This window comes from Dermacentor albipictus, chromosome 6, assembly GCF_038994185.2.
Source record: "Dermacentor albipictus isolate Rhodes 1998 colony chromosome 6, USDA_Dalb.pri_finalv2, whole genome shotgun sequence".
Taxonomy (NCBI): domain Eukaryota; kingdom Metazoa; phylum Arthropoda; class Arachnida; order Ixodida; family Ixodidae; genus Dermacentor; species Dermacentor albipictus.
Window position 1 is genome coordinate 35,321,191 of NC_091826.1, and position 21,015 is coordinate 35,342,205.

General features: G+C 49.3%; 1 protein-coding gene across 1 annotated transcript in view; it reads left to right on the forward strand.

The window, feature by feature from the left end:
• Positions 1–2,124: 2,124 nt before the first annotated feature.
• The window catches only part of LOC139060989 (laminin subunit alpha-1-like), a 157,494-nt gene continuing 138,603 nt past the window's right edge, over positions 2,125–21,015 (forward strand). Inside the window, exon 1 of the mRNA XM_070540359.1 lies at positions 2,125–2,468. Within this exon, the coding sequence (XP_070396460.1) occupies positions 2,336–2,468 (133 nt within the window). The 5' untranslated portion in view covers positions 2,125–2,335. The remainder of the gene's footprint in view (positions 2,469–21,015) is intronic.

Here is a 21,015-nt window from a genome sequence, read left to right on the forward strand (position 1 = left end):
CGCTGTGCTGCAAACACAAGCTGCTTCCGCCGCATGCCATTCGGCTCACTAGCGTTTAATTGGACAATGGGGTGCACGGAACCAAGTTGGTGTAACGTTACAGTAACGCCGCGGTGTCTTTCAGCCGCGCAGCGTAAATTCACGAGACAAAGCAATGCCTAATTGGACGACGAAAAGATAGGGACCAACTTTCACAAATTTAGCGTTCTGACGAAACTAAAGCATGCGCACGTGCTACCGCAATGTGCCGCACATTTGCGCAGCAGAATGCTGCACGATTAAATTATTCATAAAAATAAATATTGTGTCGGATAAAACCCACTTGTCGAAATGTTGCACTCGTCGTACCATTGTATCGCTTAATGTTAAACGGTTGTACGAGTGCTAGTCAAGGTCTCACTTGGATTTCAGAGAGAGAGAGAGAGAGAAAACATTTATTCGAACCACCGAGGTGGTTGCTCTTGGGGTCGAGTGGGTGGTGTCCTCATTCCAAGACTCCACTGGTCATGGCTGCTCGACGTACTTGCTGGACGAGAGCTTCTTGTCCCGCCAGGGTATCGCCGGTCAGCTTCACTTGGATTTCAACTGGTCAGAGTTCCAGATGAAACCCAAATGGAACCACTTGCTTCCAGTACAACTGGTAGTGATTCCAGTTGAATCTCAATTGAAACCAGTTGCTGTCCAGTTGGCTTGGAACTGGAAACAATTACGTCCCAGTTGGTTTCTAATTGGGACCAGTTGGCCTGCAACTGCGACCAGTGGGTCCCGGTCAATGTCAGTTGGGACCAGTTGGATTTTAGTTGAACATTTTCACTTGGGTAGCTAATATACCACTGATTTGTGAGCGCGATTTTATTGCAAAACCTTTGTAACAATTAGCCAGTTCATGTAAGCTCTTTCTTAATTCACATGTCAAATTTGTCTGCTTTAGTTGCTCCTACGGGATGCAATTTGCAGAAAGGCGGTGTCTGTTTCTTGATGCAGGGTTGGATTTGTAAACTTCAGGCTTGTATTTTTTTCGAACTTCCCGGCTTTCGTCAATTTTTGTAAAATCGTTGAGCCTCTATATTGAAATTCTGCTCGCTCAAATGGAATGAATTTCATTCAAATCGGACCGGCGGTTGTGTCACAAAAGCATTTCTGTGTTTTGCATGTGTTCGAATAGGCAGCATCGGAGTTCAGTCCCGAGACAGAGATTTCCTCTTAATGTACCATAGTCTTTGTCGACAACTCGTCGACCCTGATAGAAATTTATTCCCCGAAACACTCGTGGTCTTTTCGCTGTGCAGCTGCAGACCAGTTAAGAGCATGCCCTCCGGCTGTATTCTGCACAAGTGGCGAAAGATGGCGCGACGTGTCCAGCAGGGGGCTCAAAGCGGGCATGCGGGGTCACAGCTGGATGCCCCCTACTCTGCTCTTGTTCATTCCTTGGCCCCTCCAACCAGCTTGAACACCGGCGCCCCGGGGGCAAGCTGGGCATGCGCGCCGGCCGACTCTTCTTTAGTTTGCCGAGAGAAGCGGGGGCGTTGGGGCGAAGTGGCGTGGGGAAATGCGCGAAGGCAGAACAAATGTACAACGGACAAAAAAGCCGCAAAGAAGAAGAAGGACCGTCCGGAAAGAAAAGCTGCGTCCATCGGCGTTTGTCCAATACGTTGTTGGCCGGCGGCGTGGTGGCCTCCCGGCGACCTGTCGTCGGTGCCTGGACGACGTTTGCTTCTTCAACTGCGACGTTAAAACAACAAAATACGGACGCGTTGCCTTTCGCCAGTGGCGTGTGCTTAACGATATGCTCGGCACGGTTGTAAGACGCCTGCACAAGGCCTGCCGGTAACCGAACCGAGCGCCTTTTCGCTTCGTTCTCGAGAGACGGCCTGTGCTCTCTCTCCTCCGACCCGCCTACGCACGTTTCTGCGGAGGGGCCGGTCTTTTGGGCGTCTCTGCGCGCCCAGCTCCGAGGGTCCGGCCGCGCGTGTACCTACCTGCCGACACGGGAGTGCAGTTGTAGTAGCTGTACGGCCCGCCGGCGAGTCGAAAAAAAGCTGTCGCACCCACGCGATTTCGGAGGGCGCCTCGCGTGCCCACACAAGCCGTGGGGGTCCGGCGTTCGCGGTGCCAGCTGCGGGAGAATTCCGTCGGCCCGACAACGAAGCAGCCGCGGAGCTGAGCTGTGCTGCGCGGCAACGGCTCCTGTGGGCCGTGAACAACTGTTGCTGCGGGAAAACCGACGGAAGGAAAGCAACAGTTCGGACGGAGAGCCTACCCCCACGAAGACCGAGAGCTTGTGTGTGTGTATGTGTCCGTGATTCCGAAACCAGGAGTTGTGACTGTTCCGACGATGGGCGCCTTTCGGGGTGCCGGGACGTTGCCGGCCCGTGCTTTATCTTCGGCTTTCGTGACCGTCCTGCTTCTAGCGGCGACGCTGTGGACGGGAGCTGAGTGCAGGGGAGACATGAGACCAAAGTCGAGAAGTAAGTGAACTCACTCATTTCGTGCATGCGATGACGTTCGCGTCATAGGTTAGCGTTGGTCTGGTGTACGCCTACCGACGCAGCAAGTGGGTGTGTCCGACGAAAAGACTCCTATACACTGCTTACATTCAGTTTTTCCGGATACATGTGTCAACGTGGCCACCGTTGTATAATGGCAGCATCGGTGGGTCCGTACGTCCTCGTCAAGGCAGAACGCCCAGAGAACTTGGCTGTTACGAATAGAACTGGTGCGGTCGGGCAGCAACGTCGGAATACCGCGGTTCCATTAAAAGCAAGAAATGACTGCATCACTATGTCCCTTCAATCAGTCATGTCAATCGACACCCACGGATCGAATACTTCGGCATCGTTGACTATAGATCATCATGCGTTACGTATACTATCGCAGTCAAAACATGCGTTTCTCACCAAGAAACATTCGAAGGTATGTGAACCAGTGGCGTAGCAACAGGGGGGGCCGGGGGGCCGTGGGCCCCGGGTGCAAGGGGCCAGTCGGGGGGGGGGGGGAGGGGGTGTCATATACGTCTGAAGACATCCGGAAATTGTTGATATCCTCGCCTTCCTCGACTACAGCCGGGGGAGGGGGGGGGGGGGTGACAGAATATCTGTGGGACCCGGGTGCCAGACGACCTAGCTACGCCACTGATGTGAACTGTCAAAAATGAAAGCGCTGCACCTTATTCTGATCGCGCAAGGCTATCCATAAAGCATCGCGTGCATGATTCCATTCGCAAAGCCTTGGCCGCCTGCGGATGCACGACCTTGACTGCGTACCAGGACTATTAACCCGTGCGAGCCCGCGGTGCACATTCGTGCGTTCTCGATGGTCACGTGACGTCTCGGACGGGTCAATTCTATGTTGATTTTATGAATCACGGACGCTGACCCATCGTCGCGGAAATAATTGGCATTCGCATATCGTCGACGCCGTGCGTGTCGCGCCTAATCTGTAATCTGGCGGTGTATAATCGCAGCTGTGTGACCCTTGTGAAGTAATTAGACAGGGCCTGGGGTCCGTGTGCAAAGGCTCATTGTTTCCTCCTAATCGTTTGCTGTACCGTTCGCAACGCATACACACCAATTGGCCTTCCGTGTTCCGTCATTAGTGCAGTCGCTTCGTGTGCGATTACTGGCTGCCATCATGCGATCGCTCCGATCTATAGGAGGCAATATTGCTCTCCGTGGGTCTGCACTTGCGGTATCCCTATGTGTGATAGTGTGTGCATGCATTCTGCACGGATTGCTTATGCATGAAGGACGCGTCCGTATGCTGTTGTCAACAGTCTTTCGGCTGCATGTTGCATGCGAGCGCTCACCAGACGCCCTTATTATCCTCGTTACGTTTATTCTTGGTCATGCAGCTTCGACTTCATTCGACGTTATTAGACGTGGGCCTTGGTGCCATACATCTGCCGTACAATGGATGTGGAAGCAAGAGAATCAAAAGACATCGGTGGTATAGAGCGCGAGTTGATTTGCTCCACAGCTAAAGTTCTTGGGCGTGTAGCGAAGTTTAGGTGCGCGCCTGTTTTCAAGGTGTTTCTCTGTAAAATTACACCACGGCCGTATGCCCTCTAAGAACAATGGAGGGATGGTAACTCTTTTATGCGGGAGTGACGAGCTTGTCCAATCAAGAGTTGCCGCGCTTCCCGACAGAGTGCGCTAATTACTCTGCTCGTGTCCAATCGCGTGAATGGGTTTCGAACTTGAAAACAGCGCAGAAGGACATGGAGAAGTCAGCAGACGGCACAAACGGATGACGCAAGCTCTGCGCTTGTCACAGTTCTCGTATCGTCTGCTTCTGTTGTCACAGCATTTGTTTTTTTGTTTTCTGCTTGCATCGTCTGCTCATTCGTCCGTATCTTTTACGCTGTCCTAGAATATGAAACTCCGTCAAGGCGCTCGATAACTCGCAAATGGGGCATATCGATAGTTTGACATGGGACAAGCAATTTATTCCTTACAAAAAGGAATTTTCAGTGCTTTCGTTATTTTTTTTTTCTGACACCAATCAATAAGGTGACTCCTGAAAAAGCAGCCGCGCATCTGCTGGGAAGACACACAAACCAGAGTCTATAGAACCACAACGAAGACACAGATTGGCCCTAGAGCACCGCGTTCCTTCGACCTCTGCCGCTGAAGTCACCTTGAGGACCGTATGCCCGAACAACCCCGAACGAAGCATCCCGCAAGTCGTTAAACAGACTCGTAAAACCCGCTTCAATTTAGGGCGCTTGGAAATACAGCCTAGCTCCGCGGCGTACGGGTAGCTCACACTAACAAGCTTCCGAAAGCAGTTAGGAGCTGCAAAGAAGCCGATGGCTTGCAGAGATCCCTGTCGGAAGTATAGACGGCCGACTGCCTTCAGGCTGCCCTGCGCGCCGTTTCACAAACACCGTGCAGTGAAGGGAGAGCTATGCGGGCCGCATTAACTGATGAAAACGGACTACGTGTCCGAAAGGCTTTCTTTCAAGCATGTATACAAACATTTGCGTCGCTAATCCAACCGTTAAGTTCCCCCATTCAGCAACCGTCCTGCGGTTAGCGCTAGGCTTTTCCCTTGCTCATAGCTCCTAATTGCATGAAGTGACCCTCTCTGTACTGCACCGAATTACTCGCTTGAGATCTGTTTTTTTGCCTTCTTCTGGTTTGTACCCGGTGACCGCGCAGCCCCTCTATTCTTCCTTCCTTTCTTTTTTTGCGAGGTGTCTTTTCGTCAGGGCGAGTAAATCAGTTTTTTTTCAGGAAAACCCCTTGTACGCATGGCCATTCATGGCTCGAGAGGGCGCTACGGGAGCAGACGGTGTCGGCGGCGGCTCCTTTTTTCTTTTTTGCCGAAAGACCCACCCACCCACCCACCCCGCATGTTCGCACGTCAACACCGCTGTTAGCGGATGCGCGATGGTGTTTCTTGGTTTTTGTTGCAGTCTCTTCGAACTCGCGGTGAGGAGTGTCTTTTCTCGTTTGGCGTGTACGAAACGCTCGGCGTGTGTATGAATGGCTCTCACGAATAAGCCAACGTCAAAGACACCAACCTATGGATCTCCCGGCGTCTTCCTTGAGAATACGTGAGGAACTCGGCTTACAAATCACGGCTCGAATCAGCGTTGCAGACAGAGCACGCCAAGACAACGCAAATACCACAGACACATTATGTCTTCTTTCCTACGTGTGTTGAATATCGGCGTTTAGTGGCCGGTCAAACTTTAATTTGCAGCAATCGGTTCATACTGGTAAAGATCTTACTTTCCGGAGTTAGGGCGTGGTCTCTTTCAAAACTCAATTTTAGTTCATCGAAAAAAAAAGGTTGATAATTATTAAACGCCCAGACTTCCTTTTTTTTTTTTTGCCTGCTGAAACCCGAGCACAGCAGCGTTAGTTAAACATTGTAGTGATGTCAAAGCATTTTCTCGCGCTTTGGCCGCGCTTGGGTGCAGAAAAACTCGGAAACTTGCTAAGTTGAACGTTATATTTATTTAGAATGCAGTGTTCTTAACTGACGACGTTTACTGGACCCCAATACGCGCGTTGTCAAAAATTCATGACGTCACCAGGAACTGGTGCGGGAGCTTTAAGCTGGTGTCGCCACCTGTCACGAACCGTTTCGAAGGGATCGTCATCATCGGAATCATTTCTGGTGGCCCGTAGGGTCTTCTGCTGCTGCGAGCACGAGGTCGCCGGTTCGAATCCCGCCTGCGGCGGGCGCATTTCGATGTCAGCGCGATACAAGAACGCTTGTGCATTAACATTGGTAAGCACACGATAAGTAACGGTGCGCGTTATAAAGAACCCCTGATGGTTAAGGTCAACCCAGAGCCCTTCACTATATACGGCGTCTGTAACAGCTTCGCGGTATTGCTTTTCGACGTTATAAAGCTCATCGCTCAAATCAACTCGGCCGTGGCGTGACCACGGCCAGGTGCCCTTCCGAATCCGGTAAGACGGCATTATTATAATTTTGCAAAGCCCATCTTAACTAGTTTACATTGAGCGGAGTCGTAGGGGAGCAGTGGCTTTGTAGTTCTGAATATATTGTTGCAAATCAATGGTCATGTCTTTCCTGTCTTCTAGCACAAGCCTCATGACCCACTACAAACGGGCCCAACTGGGCTAGTGCAGAGTAAGGTATAACCCCGCGTCGACGCTTGGCCAGCGTCACGACGCGTTAAACCGTCGTTTGCCGGCACTTTATTGAAGTTATCCCTATCCTATCCTTCACTGTCCTTGTCTGGTTGCCTATTTTTAGCTATTAGCCATATATCACCCCTATGCCCTAACAGCCACATTACTTATACACATCAGTATTGCTGTAAACGTCTCCATGCGGATACGTTCAGTGGCGTTGCAGGTCACGTGATAACCGCCAAGCGCAGTGTAACCGTGTATGCTTTCGGCTGCGAACCGTACACGTATAACGGCACGCACAAGGCAGGCAGTGTACGCAGAGAGTATACAGGTCGCGGTGTGTGTGGGGCTGCAGAGGTGTGCCGGGTCCCGTTCGCCCACGCATGCGCGTGCTTCGTGTAGGACGCTGCGGCGCGTCGTGGTGCCCCAATATGGGACACGCCGCCCGTCGCGCCTACGCGAAGAGCACTCATCGCGATCGGGAGTGGCTTTGCGCGGAGAGCTCTGCACAGATGTGTCGTTCGTTCTTTTTTTTTTCTATCTTAAACCTTCAAGGGAAGCAACAATAAGTCGTCTAACACTGGCAAATGATTATGACATGAAAATGAGCTTATAAATAATAGTCAAAGAAAGTTAACGCCGAAACTCCCTTATTTGGATTTTAGTGCTAGACCCCGCCACCATTGCGACAGTGTTCACCTCACAAATTTCCAAGCGTTTTTTCTCGCATTTGGACCGTTCCGGTGGATCGCAATCGTTTCGAGACTTGCCAGCCTGAAGAGGTCATTTACGTGGTCGTCCACCTATTCTCGGTTTATTATTGTATAACCGAAAGTAGATGGGTCAATATGATACCAAAAAAATAATTAAAAAAAAATCAGGGCTCTCAGCACACATTGGAACCCGAAATTTTAATTTGAAATCTCTGCCTCTAAGCCCCTCGTACCGACGACAGCATGGACGGCAGCGACCGCCATTTTGGCGCGTTTTGTGTGACGTCATGAAGTGCGGGGGGGGGGGGGGCACTGCTTTGTCGTCTGCTTCGAAATGTATACCGAAGAGAGAGAGAGAGAGGGCTCTTTATTAGAAAAACAGAGAATTTTGCCGGCGCGCATACCGAAGACAGAAGTGCGCGCTGTGCCGAGCTCTAGCTTCTCTAGCTGTTCGCTCCGCGCGATGTGGCGCTCGAAGGCACAACTAGGGCGTCGTTGTTGTTAGAGCTTACTATTGAAGTATACATAGTATGCACGTGACGTCACATCCGCTGCTGTCGTCTGCTTCCGCCATCTTGGGGTACCTTATCAATAGGCGCGCGCATACGCCTATAGGTTCCCCAAGATGGCGCTGCTGTAAACCGGAAGTCGCGGAGTATCATTGAATGACGTACGTGTACACTATGTATGCCTCTTGTGCACTCTGTATTCGTTTCACTGCACCCGCTATTCCTTCGCTCGCGCGAGAAAATTATTTTGATCGCTCCACAGAACCTTCCGCGCGGAGGGTATAAGTACGTGCCGAGAAAATCGCTCGCTTTCTCTTATCACCCGATCGAGGTAATCGGAAAGTTTAAACGCACTTGGTGTTATATTTTCCGAGCAGATACGTCGGCACATGCATGCACATGTTACTAGAAAGCAAGCTTCTTCATTAAGGGTTGTTATAAAGCAATCCCGACACAAGTCTTTTTGACTTTTTCACGGTACGCTCACCCTGTGGCGTAATTGGCATAATTGTTTAATAAAGTTAAATAGCGGGTGCCAAGAAATTACATTAGTTGATTAGCGAACTTGCCCGTGAGTCTACACCTATAACAAGAGCCTGCCTGATTTGTTCGTAGCTTGGCAGCTGCTAGCAGGATTTTTCTCGTGTTTTACTCCCAGTTGAAAGCAAAACTAGGGATTTGTATAAGCGCGTTTCTTTCTAACGCATACCGTTTTCTTTTTACGGGGAAATCCATGTTCCTAAATTAAATTACACTTACTCGGCATCAAAATAGAATTTGTATCATGTCCAGGTATTCCTCGGGACCCTCGGTGGCAAATTATACTAAGACGTGTCTTTAGCCGGCTTGGCAAACGTTTGTGATTCGCGCTTATCTAAAGCCTTAAAAATTGAAGCGAAGTACGGTACCCATAGAGTAATAGCAGCACTTACACGTCAGGGTGAATATATCATCACTTATGCCACAAGGCGTTGCACAAACCATGGAATATACGCCACCATGTAGAACCAACTGTGGTTAGCGATGTATGTAGCGAATTCCCCTGAATCCTCAAACTACACGATCGCGGCTTGGATTTTATTTACATGTCTGAGAAGAATACCTTGAACTGTTTCTGTAAATTGTTGTGCTATAGCTAGATGTCCTGGCAATTGTCTGCACATGACCTTACTTATTTACTTCACTTTGCTTATTTAGTTACTTTCACTCACTCACTCACTCACTCACTCACTCACTCACTCACTCACTCACTCACTCACTCACTCACTCACTCACTCACTCACTCACTCACTCACTCACTCACTCAGAATACCCACACTGTCAAAATACATTACTGAGGGGAGTGCTTACGCGATCTATAGTTGTATTATCTATCTACATTATCTACAATATATTATATCTACAAAGTGTATTACAAGCGCGAAACAAAGTATCGCTACATTTTGAATAATATGTATTTTAGAAAAGAACACGAACCTAAAGATGAAGACATATACAAGCTTTTATACAAACTTACAAAAGAAAGTTTTTTTTACCGCGCAACGTTAGCGAAGTATTTCAAGTTAGTTCCACGGAATGTCGTAGTCATGCGGGAAGGCGATTCAACTCGTTGGATGTAGGTGAAAGGCTTGGATATTAAAAAAAAGAAAAAGAAGACGTCCACCTGCGACGCCAACTTCGTGAACACGATCGGTTCTAATTATCTTGTTGCTTGAGTCGAGGCAACATGCATCTGTGTACCGTAAGCAGTGCACAGATGGATCTGTGTACACAGCATGATTTCTGCTGCCTACCAAGAGCTGCCCTACAAGCCCAATCTATATGAGGCCTCGGCCGTTTTGAAACATGTGCACAAAATGTGCTAAGTAGGCCATTATTATCAAGCCTTTGTGTTACGTAGACACCACCAGCATAAATTAAAAAGCGAACAATTCCGAAATTGCTCCAACGCTTTCCGCTTCCAGGTTAACATGCATTTGTAACACTGACCTGATTCAGACTCCAAAACGTACACCTGGGACTACTTCGTGAGTTGGCACAGGCCGTGTAATTAAGCGTCCAGATAAGTTACTTCTGTTCGCGTTTCAGTTTTTGCTGGTTGTATCAGCACTGCCTCTGCTGCCTACCAGACGATGCCCTTACAAGTCCTATGAGGCTTCGGCGGGCCTAAAATAATGTGTAAAAGTTCTGGATTAACTTTGATCTCAAGTCTTTGTGGCATGTGCAAAGTGTCGGATGAATAAGTTGATCGTGCAAATGATTTGATTTGATCTGATATATTGATTTCCATTTACACACACACATGTACAGAGGAGTGGTAAATGGAGGTGGATGAGGGAAGAAAGACGCACAGACGCGGCTTGAGATAACCTCAGCCCCTTAGGTACAATATGGCCGCATGGGGTAACACATCAAGCGCCATATAAATTACATTTATATAGTGGCCATCAAACATTGCAGTTATACGATATATGAAAAAACAGTGAAAAATCGTGGTGATGACCATCCTGCCCCGGCGATTCCGCTCCCTCTGCATTCCTGTGCCCACTGGTGCCGTTTCCCCGACTGCCTCCGAACAACGGGACGTCGCTCTTTGTGCTCGCCTGACGCAGTTCCGAGAAAAACCGCCGCTCCGCACTCCTTCCACTCTCGTTATGTTCCCCCGCCCTCCTTCTACTACTTTTCTGCACGCCCGCCAGGGGTCGCGGCCTTTCGGGCCGGAGGCGACGAACCGCGAGACGCCGCGAAAGGGTCATCAGCTCGCAGAACGAGAGAAAGGGCGAAAGGGTCTGATGGACCCCACGGAACATGGAGGAAAAGAAAAGTTTTCCTTCCTCTGTGACATGGAAGAAGGAAACAAGCTTGGAGGGAGCGTTATGTAATGCACGAACTCTCCGTGAAACCATTCCTTTCGCCTGCTCCCTCGCAGGGTAGGCCCAGCACGTGACCGCTGAGACTCTGCGTACGGGCCGAGGATGTCTTTGGTTCCCGGTATTTTTTAATCAACGCATACTTGTCCGGCTGCCCTGAATTACAGGGGGCCAAATAGAGCAACTGTACCTGAATTACAGTGCACTGTACCTGACTCTAGAGAGCAGAGTCACTGAAGCTTACCGCGCGCTTTGACGTGACGATTACGTGTAGGGCCGACTCGCTTGGCTTCAATCGGGCGGCGCAGAGCTCCCTCCCTCCTAATTCTGTCCTTGCTCCATGCCGTCAACCGGCCTGCCACAAACCTCCCGCCTCGTCGTAATTGTGTGCAGTATCAAGTGTGGCGATATTCTCACCATGAGCCGCTTAGTGTGAGTGAACTGTACTTGTGGGCGACACATCAATGACCAGCCCGTGACCGATATCAGCGTTAGTGTGTGTGCGTATATTTCTTCGCTCTCGTCCGCTTTCGCGCTTCCTCTGCTACACGAACGCGTTCACAAATCGGTCGCCCAATTTTTCCCTGCACGTGCTACTGCGAGCGAGGACCCGTGTGCTGCGTCGTTGTTTCACGAGTGTAACGTTAAGTAAGGGCATTACATTAGACTGCATGCATCAAGTCGAGCCAAGAGAGGGGAGTGCGGGCGATCGCGCAAGCAAGATTGATGATAAATGTGATTTTTTCCCCCAATGGAGCGGTCAAGCAAGCCTAGGCAGAGAAATAGGTTGGTGAGACGCAAGATTAGGTTTTGTAAGCGTGCGTATAAGCTTATTCAAAGGACCCGCCGTTAAGTGTCGCCCTAGCGTTGAACGAGAGGCCTTCCATGTCTCTCCGCTTGAAAGCATAGCCTCCAATGTTGTCGACGTGCCACCACGAATCTCTGAGGTCAAATGCGAGAACTCGTGTAGTGAGACGTGCTTTCGACAGTCGGCGCGCGCGCAGCGCGAGGCTTCCAAGGAACCTGTACTGCATTTTCTCGTTTATATCTAGCACAGACGCGGGCACGCAGACTTGTGCTAGTTAATAGATTGCCACCAAACGAACACTTTTTGAGTCCTGACCTCCCTCCATGTCATTATTGCTACGCATAATCTAAAATAATCTGCAGTTTTGGTAATCACTAAGGTTTGGCGAATATTCGAAGTTTCGAATAAGTTGATATTACGCTTCATGCGATGGAAGTTTATATTTGCCCCTTGAGGTAAGCGAATGTTGACTTTTTTTTAATATTAATCGAACACGAAAACAAGTATCGAATATCGAATGAAATATCAAGTCGTCAAACGCAGACACATGCATTTAGAGCAATGATACTTCGATATAATTAGGTACCACGGTTGTACATTGCTGTTGTGTTAAAAAGACGTCAGCTAACTAGCAGGGATAAATTATCGCTTTTATAGACAGGATCACTGCCTGTCATTAAAAAAAGAACTGCACGAATAGCATCTCAACGTATTTAGAATATAGTGCCTAGAATATTACAGGCACTATATGTATTTAGAGCGTGATTGCAAATGAGATGTTCAAGAATGAATGGCTGTTGTTTCACTATGTTTGCAAAAGCGTTAAATAAATTATTGCCGAGAAAAGATCAGGAGCTGTCAGAAAAAAAAAAAGAAAGAAGCTGTCGAAGGAATTTGTGTGCCGTAAACACGTGTCACTTTGCTTCGCAGATAGTTGGCAGTTCCAAACTTCAAGGGTAAGTTTTTGCGCAACTTTGGTTAGCTTCTGGTATTTGAAAATACAGAATACTATAGTTACTTCTCGAATGCGAATAGTTCATGTGTAACGGATTCAATTCATATTCGAAACTTCGAATAGAATTGACCACCCTTACTAATTACTATTTATTCGCACATTGTGTCTCTTCGTTCAAACGCGGATTACATACGCCTGTCCAGTACAGGGTGGCAAACCGGACGTGCATCTGATTAACCTCCCCTGCCTTTCCTCTCTTCTGTTTCTTTCTTTCTTTCTTACTTTCTTTCTTTCTGTCTTTCTCAGGCAGTACAACTGAAGTGGCGAAACTGCTTTATCTGACGCAAACAATTTTAAGTTGTTACACACTGTCTAGAAAATAATGACGAACACGTGTGCACAAAGTGCTGCTCCAACACGGCATGTGCTCGCAGGAATGCGCGAGCCTACACATTCTTGCTTTAACTAGCCGCGGTAGCTTAATTTGTGGCTAGGGATTTGGTAATGAGAGCTCGAGACCACGGATTGGATCCAGGCCGCGGCGGTCGCAGGCGAAATGCCAATACGTTCGTGTACTTACTTACATAGGCAGGTTAAAGATCCCCTGGTGGTCAAAATCCATCTGGAGACTTGGAGGTTTGCTACCCTACACGGGGGGTGAGGGGAAATAGAGAGAAGAAAAGTGGAAGGAAGTGATGACTGTGTGCAGTGAAGCATCGTGACACCAAAGCCGAGTTCCATGGGTGGCGATCTGCGTTGATCACATCTGGGACGACCAAAGGGCCAGTGGTCGTTGCGCGAATAGGAGGCTGCGGGTGAGCTGTGGGGCTTGCTCGAGGAGTCGTGTCGTAAGGTAGCGTCGAAGGGCAGGCGCTAGATATGCCTTTTGCTGCCACGCGGTCCTCTTCGACATCGCCGCGTCGTCGAGCTCCTGTCGTCACACACACGTATATGCTCTGGGACTCGCGCCCACAGCTGTTCAATTTGCGCAAACACGCTGGTTCACATGGCAGCGTTTTGCAGAACCTCAAAAGGAATGCTGGATAGCCAGGTGTACTACCTGTGCTTCGCATGACATCGGTGCCGACAGTGAGTGGGATCTGCACAATTTTACTCTTGCTTTTTGTTTTGTTTTGTTGCGTTCTGAAAAGCAGTTACTTTCTGCATGCGAGCCACTGCTCGCACTCTAATCGCCAAAAATTTGCACGGAGTTTGCTCCTATATGCATATACTTTGTTTTGAACTAGCCTTTCTATGCGGTCTAGAATTCTGTTGCAGTGGGTCTACTGTATGGTTAACCGCGATTAAGAGCCTCTCTTGTAACAAGCGTATGCGGAGGACTTAAGGTGACAGAAACGCGGAGAGCGTTTCAGAGTATGTGGGTACTCCGAGAGCATCCGAGAACACGCGTGAGGTGAATAACATAGTTAAGCACGTGAAAAATGCTTATGCGTTTAGGGGCGAAAATTAGGTTGAACCTAGACTTTGCTTGTTTGTTTACGATTTCTAAAAATAAACTTCGGTGCCGGTTTAGGAATGTATAGTCACCGTGTCTAAATGTGTTGATATACTCGCATCTGAGACGGCTAGATTAGCGAAAAGTTATTGAGGAACCTTGCGCAACTTCTACCGTTGATACGCATGAGTACTGCATTGGACAACGTATGTTATCGGCTCCGAAATCACTAGGGCAGTAGTGCAGCTGTAGAGGAGGACGTCGGGATGAAAAACTTGGGAGGTTTATTTACATTATTTACGGTGAGCGTCAATTAAAAAGTCATTACGGGCCGGCAGCAACTCGGACGCTGCGGCCCGCGGCAAGAAGCTCGAAAGAAGAATCAAGGAATGCTCTAGGAATGCTCTCTCCTGCTCCCGGTCTGCGTGTTTCAAGCCCTTCGGTGTCTCGAAGGCACGTCACGTTCGGCCAATAGGCGAGCCCGCTCAGATGACGCCGTTTTCGGCCAATCGGCGGGCCCGCTCAAGTGTCGTCATTTTCGGCCAATGGTAGGCGCCCATGCGATGGTGTCATACCCGGCGAAGAGAGTCGCTTACTTCTCCCTGCGGTCTTGCGTTGCGGACTTGCAATGCGCCGTCACAATAGCCAGGTGGGGGCGACGCCGCCAGGTTTTCACGGCGCATTACAGCCGTCTTGCTTCGGGACCCACTTTACCCGCAACAGAGCCAGGCTCTCGCTTCACTTTCGGGAAGAGTCAAGCAGTGAATAGCTCCACCTGCGGCACACGAAGTTGGGGTCGCCAGCTTGTTTGCACGTGCCGCGCCTCAGGAATGTGGTAGCCGTGCTTCTGCGCTCCTTAATTAGCTGTGGTGCGATTCAATGTGGTCTGGTGAACTCGAAGTAGGCTCAGGAAACGGTCCCGTATCTAACAGTAGTGGCAGGACCTCGTATATGTTATCGTCCTGGTGGAATTGTTCCGTGATTGTGACTCAGTGCTCGTATCGTCTCTTGTCGTAATAAACTTTTTCTAAACACGCCGATTGCTAGAACATGGCTGCTCTGGAACGCTAGCACTGTGGTGGAAATAAACCTTTTCTGATCGTAGCTTCAACGACGCCGTCGTACTCTGAAGCTTTCTACGTCCTGGCGGTACTGTTACGTCATCGTGACTTGCAATGTTCGTGTCGTCGTCTGTTCGAATAAGCTTCGTAGTCGAGGCCGCACGCCGCGAGGAGGCGTGAGCGTCGCGGCGGCAGGGCTCTCTCCGATTGGCCCATTTCGAAGCAACCGCAGGCTGCCGCCATTACTCTGCGCGTATACTCTGTGAAGGCGGCACTGCGGTCCAGGGCACGGAGCGTGCATCTGCCCCTGGGCCGAACGGAATTTCTTCGTGTTTATAAGTTTCTATCTGATCTTTTGATCAGATGTGTGTCTGTCTATATATATATATATATATATATATATATATATATATATATATATATATATATATATATATATATAGAATATATCAGATAGATATAGAATATGGAAGATATCTATCTAGCATTTTCTGTCTGACCTCTTGACTTGGGCACTTTCACGCTTCGTCGTTTATTTATTAGGTTCTTTTGTAACTTCGGGGAACGTTTGTTGCCTCGGTGCCGCACCTCCCACTTCGGTTGCCGCTTCTGAAATCAGTGTGGTGTAGGGCATACCTACGGACTTACCGTCGTTCCCATGGGGGCCTAACCGCCATGCTTGCGACTCTCGGTCGAAACCAGCACCTGGTTTCCCTGTGTACAAATTTTTGTACGAAGCTCCGTGAGGTATACAGCATCCGCAGCAAGAAATGTCTGCACTCCATGCCTTAGGCTCAACGAGCAATTATCTCAGGCCGTTGAGGTGAGAGGTAAGACGGCATGACCTGGTTAATCGCTGTTATATGTTATATATACCTGTCCGTGTATATATACGCCCTTTCGTGACTAGATTCCCAGCGGAAATGGTGACTTGCGGAGTGCCTTATTCATTGCCACCGTGCACCGTCATTAGCAACGTCCGTGTAACTCCGTCGCACTGCGGTTGGCGTTAACCTTGGTGATGTGAATAACCGAGGTTAAACGCCAGCTGTACCGAAATTTCACATTATGTAAATTTGTTGCAAATTAGTAGCATATCGTATTTCCCAGGTAACGTCAGTCAAGCTGTTCTAAGACAAAAAAAGGGGAAAAATGGCTGTGGCTTAGCTAAGGTTAAGCCCAGGATGCGAAGCATACTAGCCTTTATTTTAACGCGACAGCGTTAAGGAGCTCGTGTCGCAGAAAAGCCGGTGTCGTCGGCTCAGGCGTGCGGCGCTTGCTCAGGCGCACATTTCGTTGTCGCGCCGAACGCTGCGTTGCTCGACGCTCACCGCGTCCGATGCGGGGGGCGACGGCGCGAGTTGGAGCCCCGTTTCTCCTCTGTCGTGACGTCATGGTGTCACGTGGTATTGAAGGCGACACCGCCGCGCCTGAGGAGCTGGGTTGAGCTCTCGAGCGACGGCGTGAGTTGGAGCCCCGTTTCTCCTCTGTCGTGACGTCACGGTGTCACGTGGTATTGAAGGCGACACCGCCGCGCCTGAGGAGCTGGGTTGAGCTCTCGAGCGACGGCGCGAGTTGGAGCCCCGTTTCTCCTCTGTCGTGACGTCACGGTGTCACGTGGTATTGAAGGCGACACCGCCGCGCCTGAGGAGCTGGGTTGAGCTCTAGTAATATGCTTCGCATAAAACACGCTGCAAGATACGGCTATAAGGCATGCGGTGCTAAGTCGTCATACCTGCGACAAACGCCGTAGGTTTATAATTGTACTTTTGTTGTTTTCTTCATGTTTATTGCGGAAGCATTATGTGCCCCATTACACGCGAAAATCCGTCGTCATCGGCATGATAGAAAAATAGCACCGAAAATGGCCGACGGCGCAAAGAGTAAGAACACGTCAAAAAAGCTCGTGTTCACGTCACATTTCTCGAGGAGGTTCCTGTAAACAAAGTAAATCCGCCTTTTGCGATAAAGCCCCTCAATTTTTCAACAGTAGCGCCATTCTTAGATCTTTCCGCCACCCCGCTCACCCTGGCGCTTCCTCCTCCACGCCTCCTAAAGCCCCTTAAACTTCGTAAAGTAGTGTCACGCTTTGAAGAATGCCGCCTCCTCCTCGCGCGCTCTGGCTGAGGCCGACGCCGCGTACCTATTGGCCTAAAAGCATCACGTGGGCCCTCGCGCCGTGCATCAGCGCCATTTTTGCTCGAGAAGAGTCTGCGGAGTGGCGAGGAGCGCATGTTGGCCCCGTTGCTACGCTCGAGCAGTGTAGGCGGCGCCACGGTCGAGGAAGGAGTGTGAGAGAGAGGAGAAACGAGCAGGAGTAAAGGCGGAGGAGGAGAGTGTCACTACTTTACGAAGTTTAAGGGGTTTTATTTTGCGACGCATTGTGGTGCCATCGTGCGGCGGCCACGAGAAGCGATTTGGCAGGCGCCGCTGCGCGCCGCGACAGCCTCCCCACGCGAGACTCGCGACCAAGCAAGCAGCGTGTGAGACAAGACCGAAATAAAAGTGTACGCGCAGTCATATTTTGCCATGGTCAGCTAGCGATCGAACCCGCTGGTGAATGTTTTGTACACGGAGGTTTCTTCAGCGTGACGAACGGCAAAGCAAGGAGCCCCATCCGAGCACAGTTTCAAGGGCGTTTTGATGGCGAGCGGGCTCATCGCGCCATCTCGCGGAGGCCGCGGAATCTACGGAGCGCATGTGTTTCAATTCCGAAACTTTATGGGTATGAAGTTCTCATAAACTTTTGAGGTGAAAGGTGCATTGACATTTCCAAAGTCGTGCCTTAGATTTTCAATTCCGGAACTTTGCGTCTTTAATGTTGTCATAACCATTTGACGCCAAATGCGCACTGATTTTCTAAAGTCGTACATTGGACCGTACAACGAGACAAGCCAAATCAACACACCATCAGACAAGCTGAAAAAGCACGCAGCGAGATCCGATGAGCCGAAGCGTTGTGGTGGTTCCTTTGTGCCGTCATGTCGCAGAAAAGAATATCAACATTCTTTTTCACCTGCGCCAAAGCATTCACGTCCAGACACTAAAACCACCAAAGGTAACGACGTTCTTATTTATTTTTATACTTTGACATTTATACGCGAGGACACATTGAGCCTCTTCAATTTCTTTTTCTCGCTACCCGTGGGCTGCCGGAACCAGCCAGAGAGCGTGCGTTTTTCTTGTGTTGCTCCGACCACCGCGCGGCGCACTTCGATGCGCATTCATTTTTCTCTGGCCGAGTGGATTTTCGTCTGTCAGAGTTGTTGTGTAATCGCTAGCGCCCAGTGGAGTAGCAACAGGGGGGGCCGGGGGGCCGTGGGCCCCGGGTGCAAGGGGCCAGTGAGGGAGGGGGGGGGGGGTGTCGTTTACGTCTGAAGACACCCCTCTTTCCGCCGGCTACACCCAGCGGGGGGGGGGGGGGGTGACAGAAGACCTAAGGGCCCCGGGTGCCACGTGACCTAGCTACGCCACTGCAGTAGCACCCCCTACGTTTCCCTCTGCTAGTTACGCAATAAACGCTACTCCCAACTGGCGATAGGCCAGTGCTGATGCAACCCGCTCACCACGGCGTCCGTTGTCCTTCCTCTTATCAGTTGTAATCCACAGTAATCAAGATGTGACAGATATAACAAGAGTTTTGGACGCTTTCTGGCTAGCAGACGAGAAATAGAAACAATGCATTGTCGCTCGCCGCCTTCACTGCGGGGACTTGACGGATTGCAACGCGTCCGCTCGAGCGCAACCTCTCCGAAAAATGTTGTCCCGCCGGTGTAAAATACCGAGGAGTATGGTTCTCTGTGCACCAAGCGCTTACCGTTTTCTTCGATATTCCTTCGGTAGCCACATTAGGTGCCCAAAGTAGGCATTCCGTTGTGGCCAACATGCTTTCCTTGCGTTTTTTTTCCATTTCCGTACTTCCGCCTCACAAAAGAAAAAAGAAAAGCCATTCTTGCGGCGCAGCAAATTGTCGCACGGTGGAAGTTCGTTTTTGTTACTTCTCTTGCGGAAAGTATTGGGCCACGGGACGCTTCAGCCGCCGGATACTTTTATTATATTATTGCGATAGAAGTTATGTGGACACCCCAGGCGCATTCTTGCCGTCGCCGTTACCCTCATGTTCCGTATAAAAGCTAAGGGCGATAACATCGTCACCGCGTGCCGCATGCTGTATATGCGAGTGAAAGCATAGGAGAGATGGCATGGATGACGATGGTGGTTCAGTCTTGTGTGTGCAAGCGAGAAAAGCGAGGAGAAAGCGCGCCTCCTTCTGTCGCACGCGATACTTCAGGGGGGTGGAGGGAGGGGGAGCTGTAATTTGTGGTTGCGCAACGTGTCTATTTGCCTTGTTTGACGCATTATATACCATGACTTTTTCTTACATAAGTAGATTTATTAAAGACTTATACGCATATTTAGATATACTGTTGCGAAGTTTTGTTTATACTTGCAGGTGAACTTTGTTTCCGGTGACGCTTTCTTGCCCTTTATGAAGCTGTATCTTCGCATTAGTATATTCCATTCTATCTTCGCATTTATAATGTACGAGGGCGAGTCAAATGAAAATGAGCCAGAATGGTTCGGTTCATTATCTGCGAGGCATGCGCGTAGCGAAGAGGCATCTTTCATGTACAAAAGTGACACGCAGGTGTGAAGATAAATGTTCTTTAATCCTCTCAATACAGTGGGTCGAACATGGTTGAGCGTGGTGTCGTGAGGCTTTTCACAACTGAAGATGTTTTCCAAACAGAAATTAGCAGCCGTATGGCTGCCGTGTACGTTGAACATTGCATTTCATTGGCCACCGTGAAACATTGGAGGAAACGGTTGGTTCAAAAAAGGACGTGAATGCTGCAAAGACGATCCAAGACCGGGCCGAAGCCACCGTGCAATCACCCCCCAACACAAATGCAAAGGGTAATTAGACAAGAACGGAGGATAAGCATCGATGGATTGGCAGGGCGTGTGAACAGCAGTCGCGGTTCGGGTCACACCATAATTCATAAATATCTCCGTTACCGGCTCATGTGTGCGCAATGGATGTCCAAGATTTTAAACCACCGCCATCATCTAATCCAGTATCACACTGAGGTTGTCGACTTTTTTTTCTGCAATTGTGACCGGGGACGAATCATGGTGCCGCTACTACGAGCCTAAAACACGACGGCAAAGCATACAGTGTAAACATCTGAATTCACCACCCGCAAAGTCCGTCATTTCCACCGAAAAGGTGTTGTTTACTTTTCTTTTTTGGTTGTCGGTGGCCAGGATTGATCGAATTTGCTAAACCCGAAGAAACTATCAATCGTTTCTGATATTGTAAAACGTCGGATTGGCTGCGTGTCCCAATCAAAAACAAACGACGTGGAAAATTGAGTTCAAGTGGGAAACGCTGCAACATCCGCCATACAGCCCAGACCGGTCACCTTCGGACTTCCACATTTTGGAGCATTAAAAAAAAAAAAAAACTGCTCGACGGAACCAGATTCGTGCCGAACGATGACGTGAAAGAGTCAGTTACAGACTTTTTGAAGCAGCAACCCAAGGAGTTCTATCAGACGGGAATCACGTGACTCGTTAGTCAGTGGGACAAATGTCTAAATGCTCATGTATACTACTTTTAAATAAAGTACGCCGTTAGTCATATATTCGCATTGGCTCACTTTCATTTCACTCGCCCTCGCATATATTGCAAAACCCCTGCTTTTTATACGTGCTCTCTGTTGCGGCTATAATTTTCGTGCAATTGCTCACGATACACGACCGATGACAGCTGCTCATGCGCAATGCATTGTAACAAAGGATAGCGTCATTGAGACTTTTCCCTGGTCGTGGCATATGTGCAAAAATATAAACAAGGTTCTTGAATGATAGAGAGAGAGAAATGCAAGTGAGGTAATAAAAGGCAGGGATGTTAACAAAGTTCTTTTAAAATATTTGTCCTCAACTTGCTCATTTCATGACATTTATATTTTTCATATCAGCGGCATGCATTGCTTTGCTGGTTTATAACTGATATAGTTCTAAAG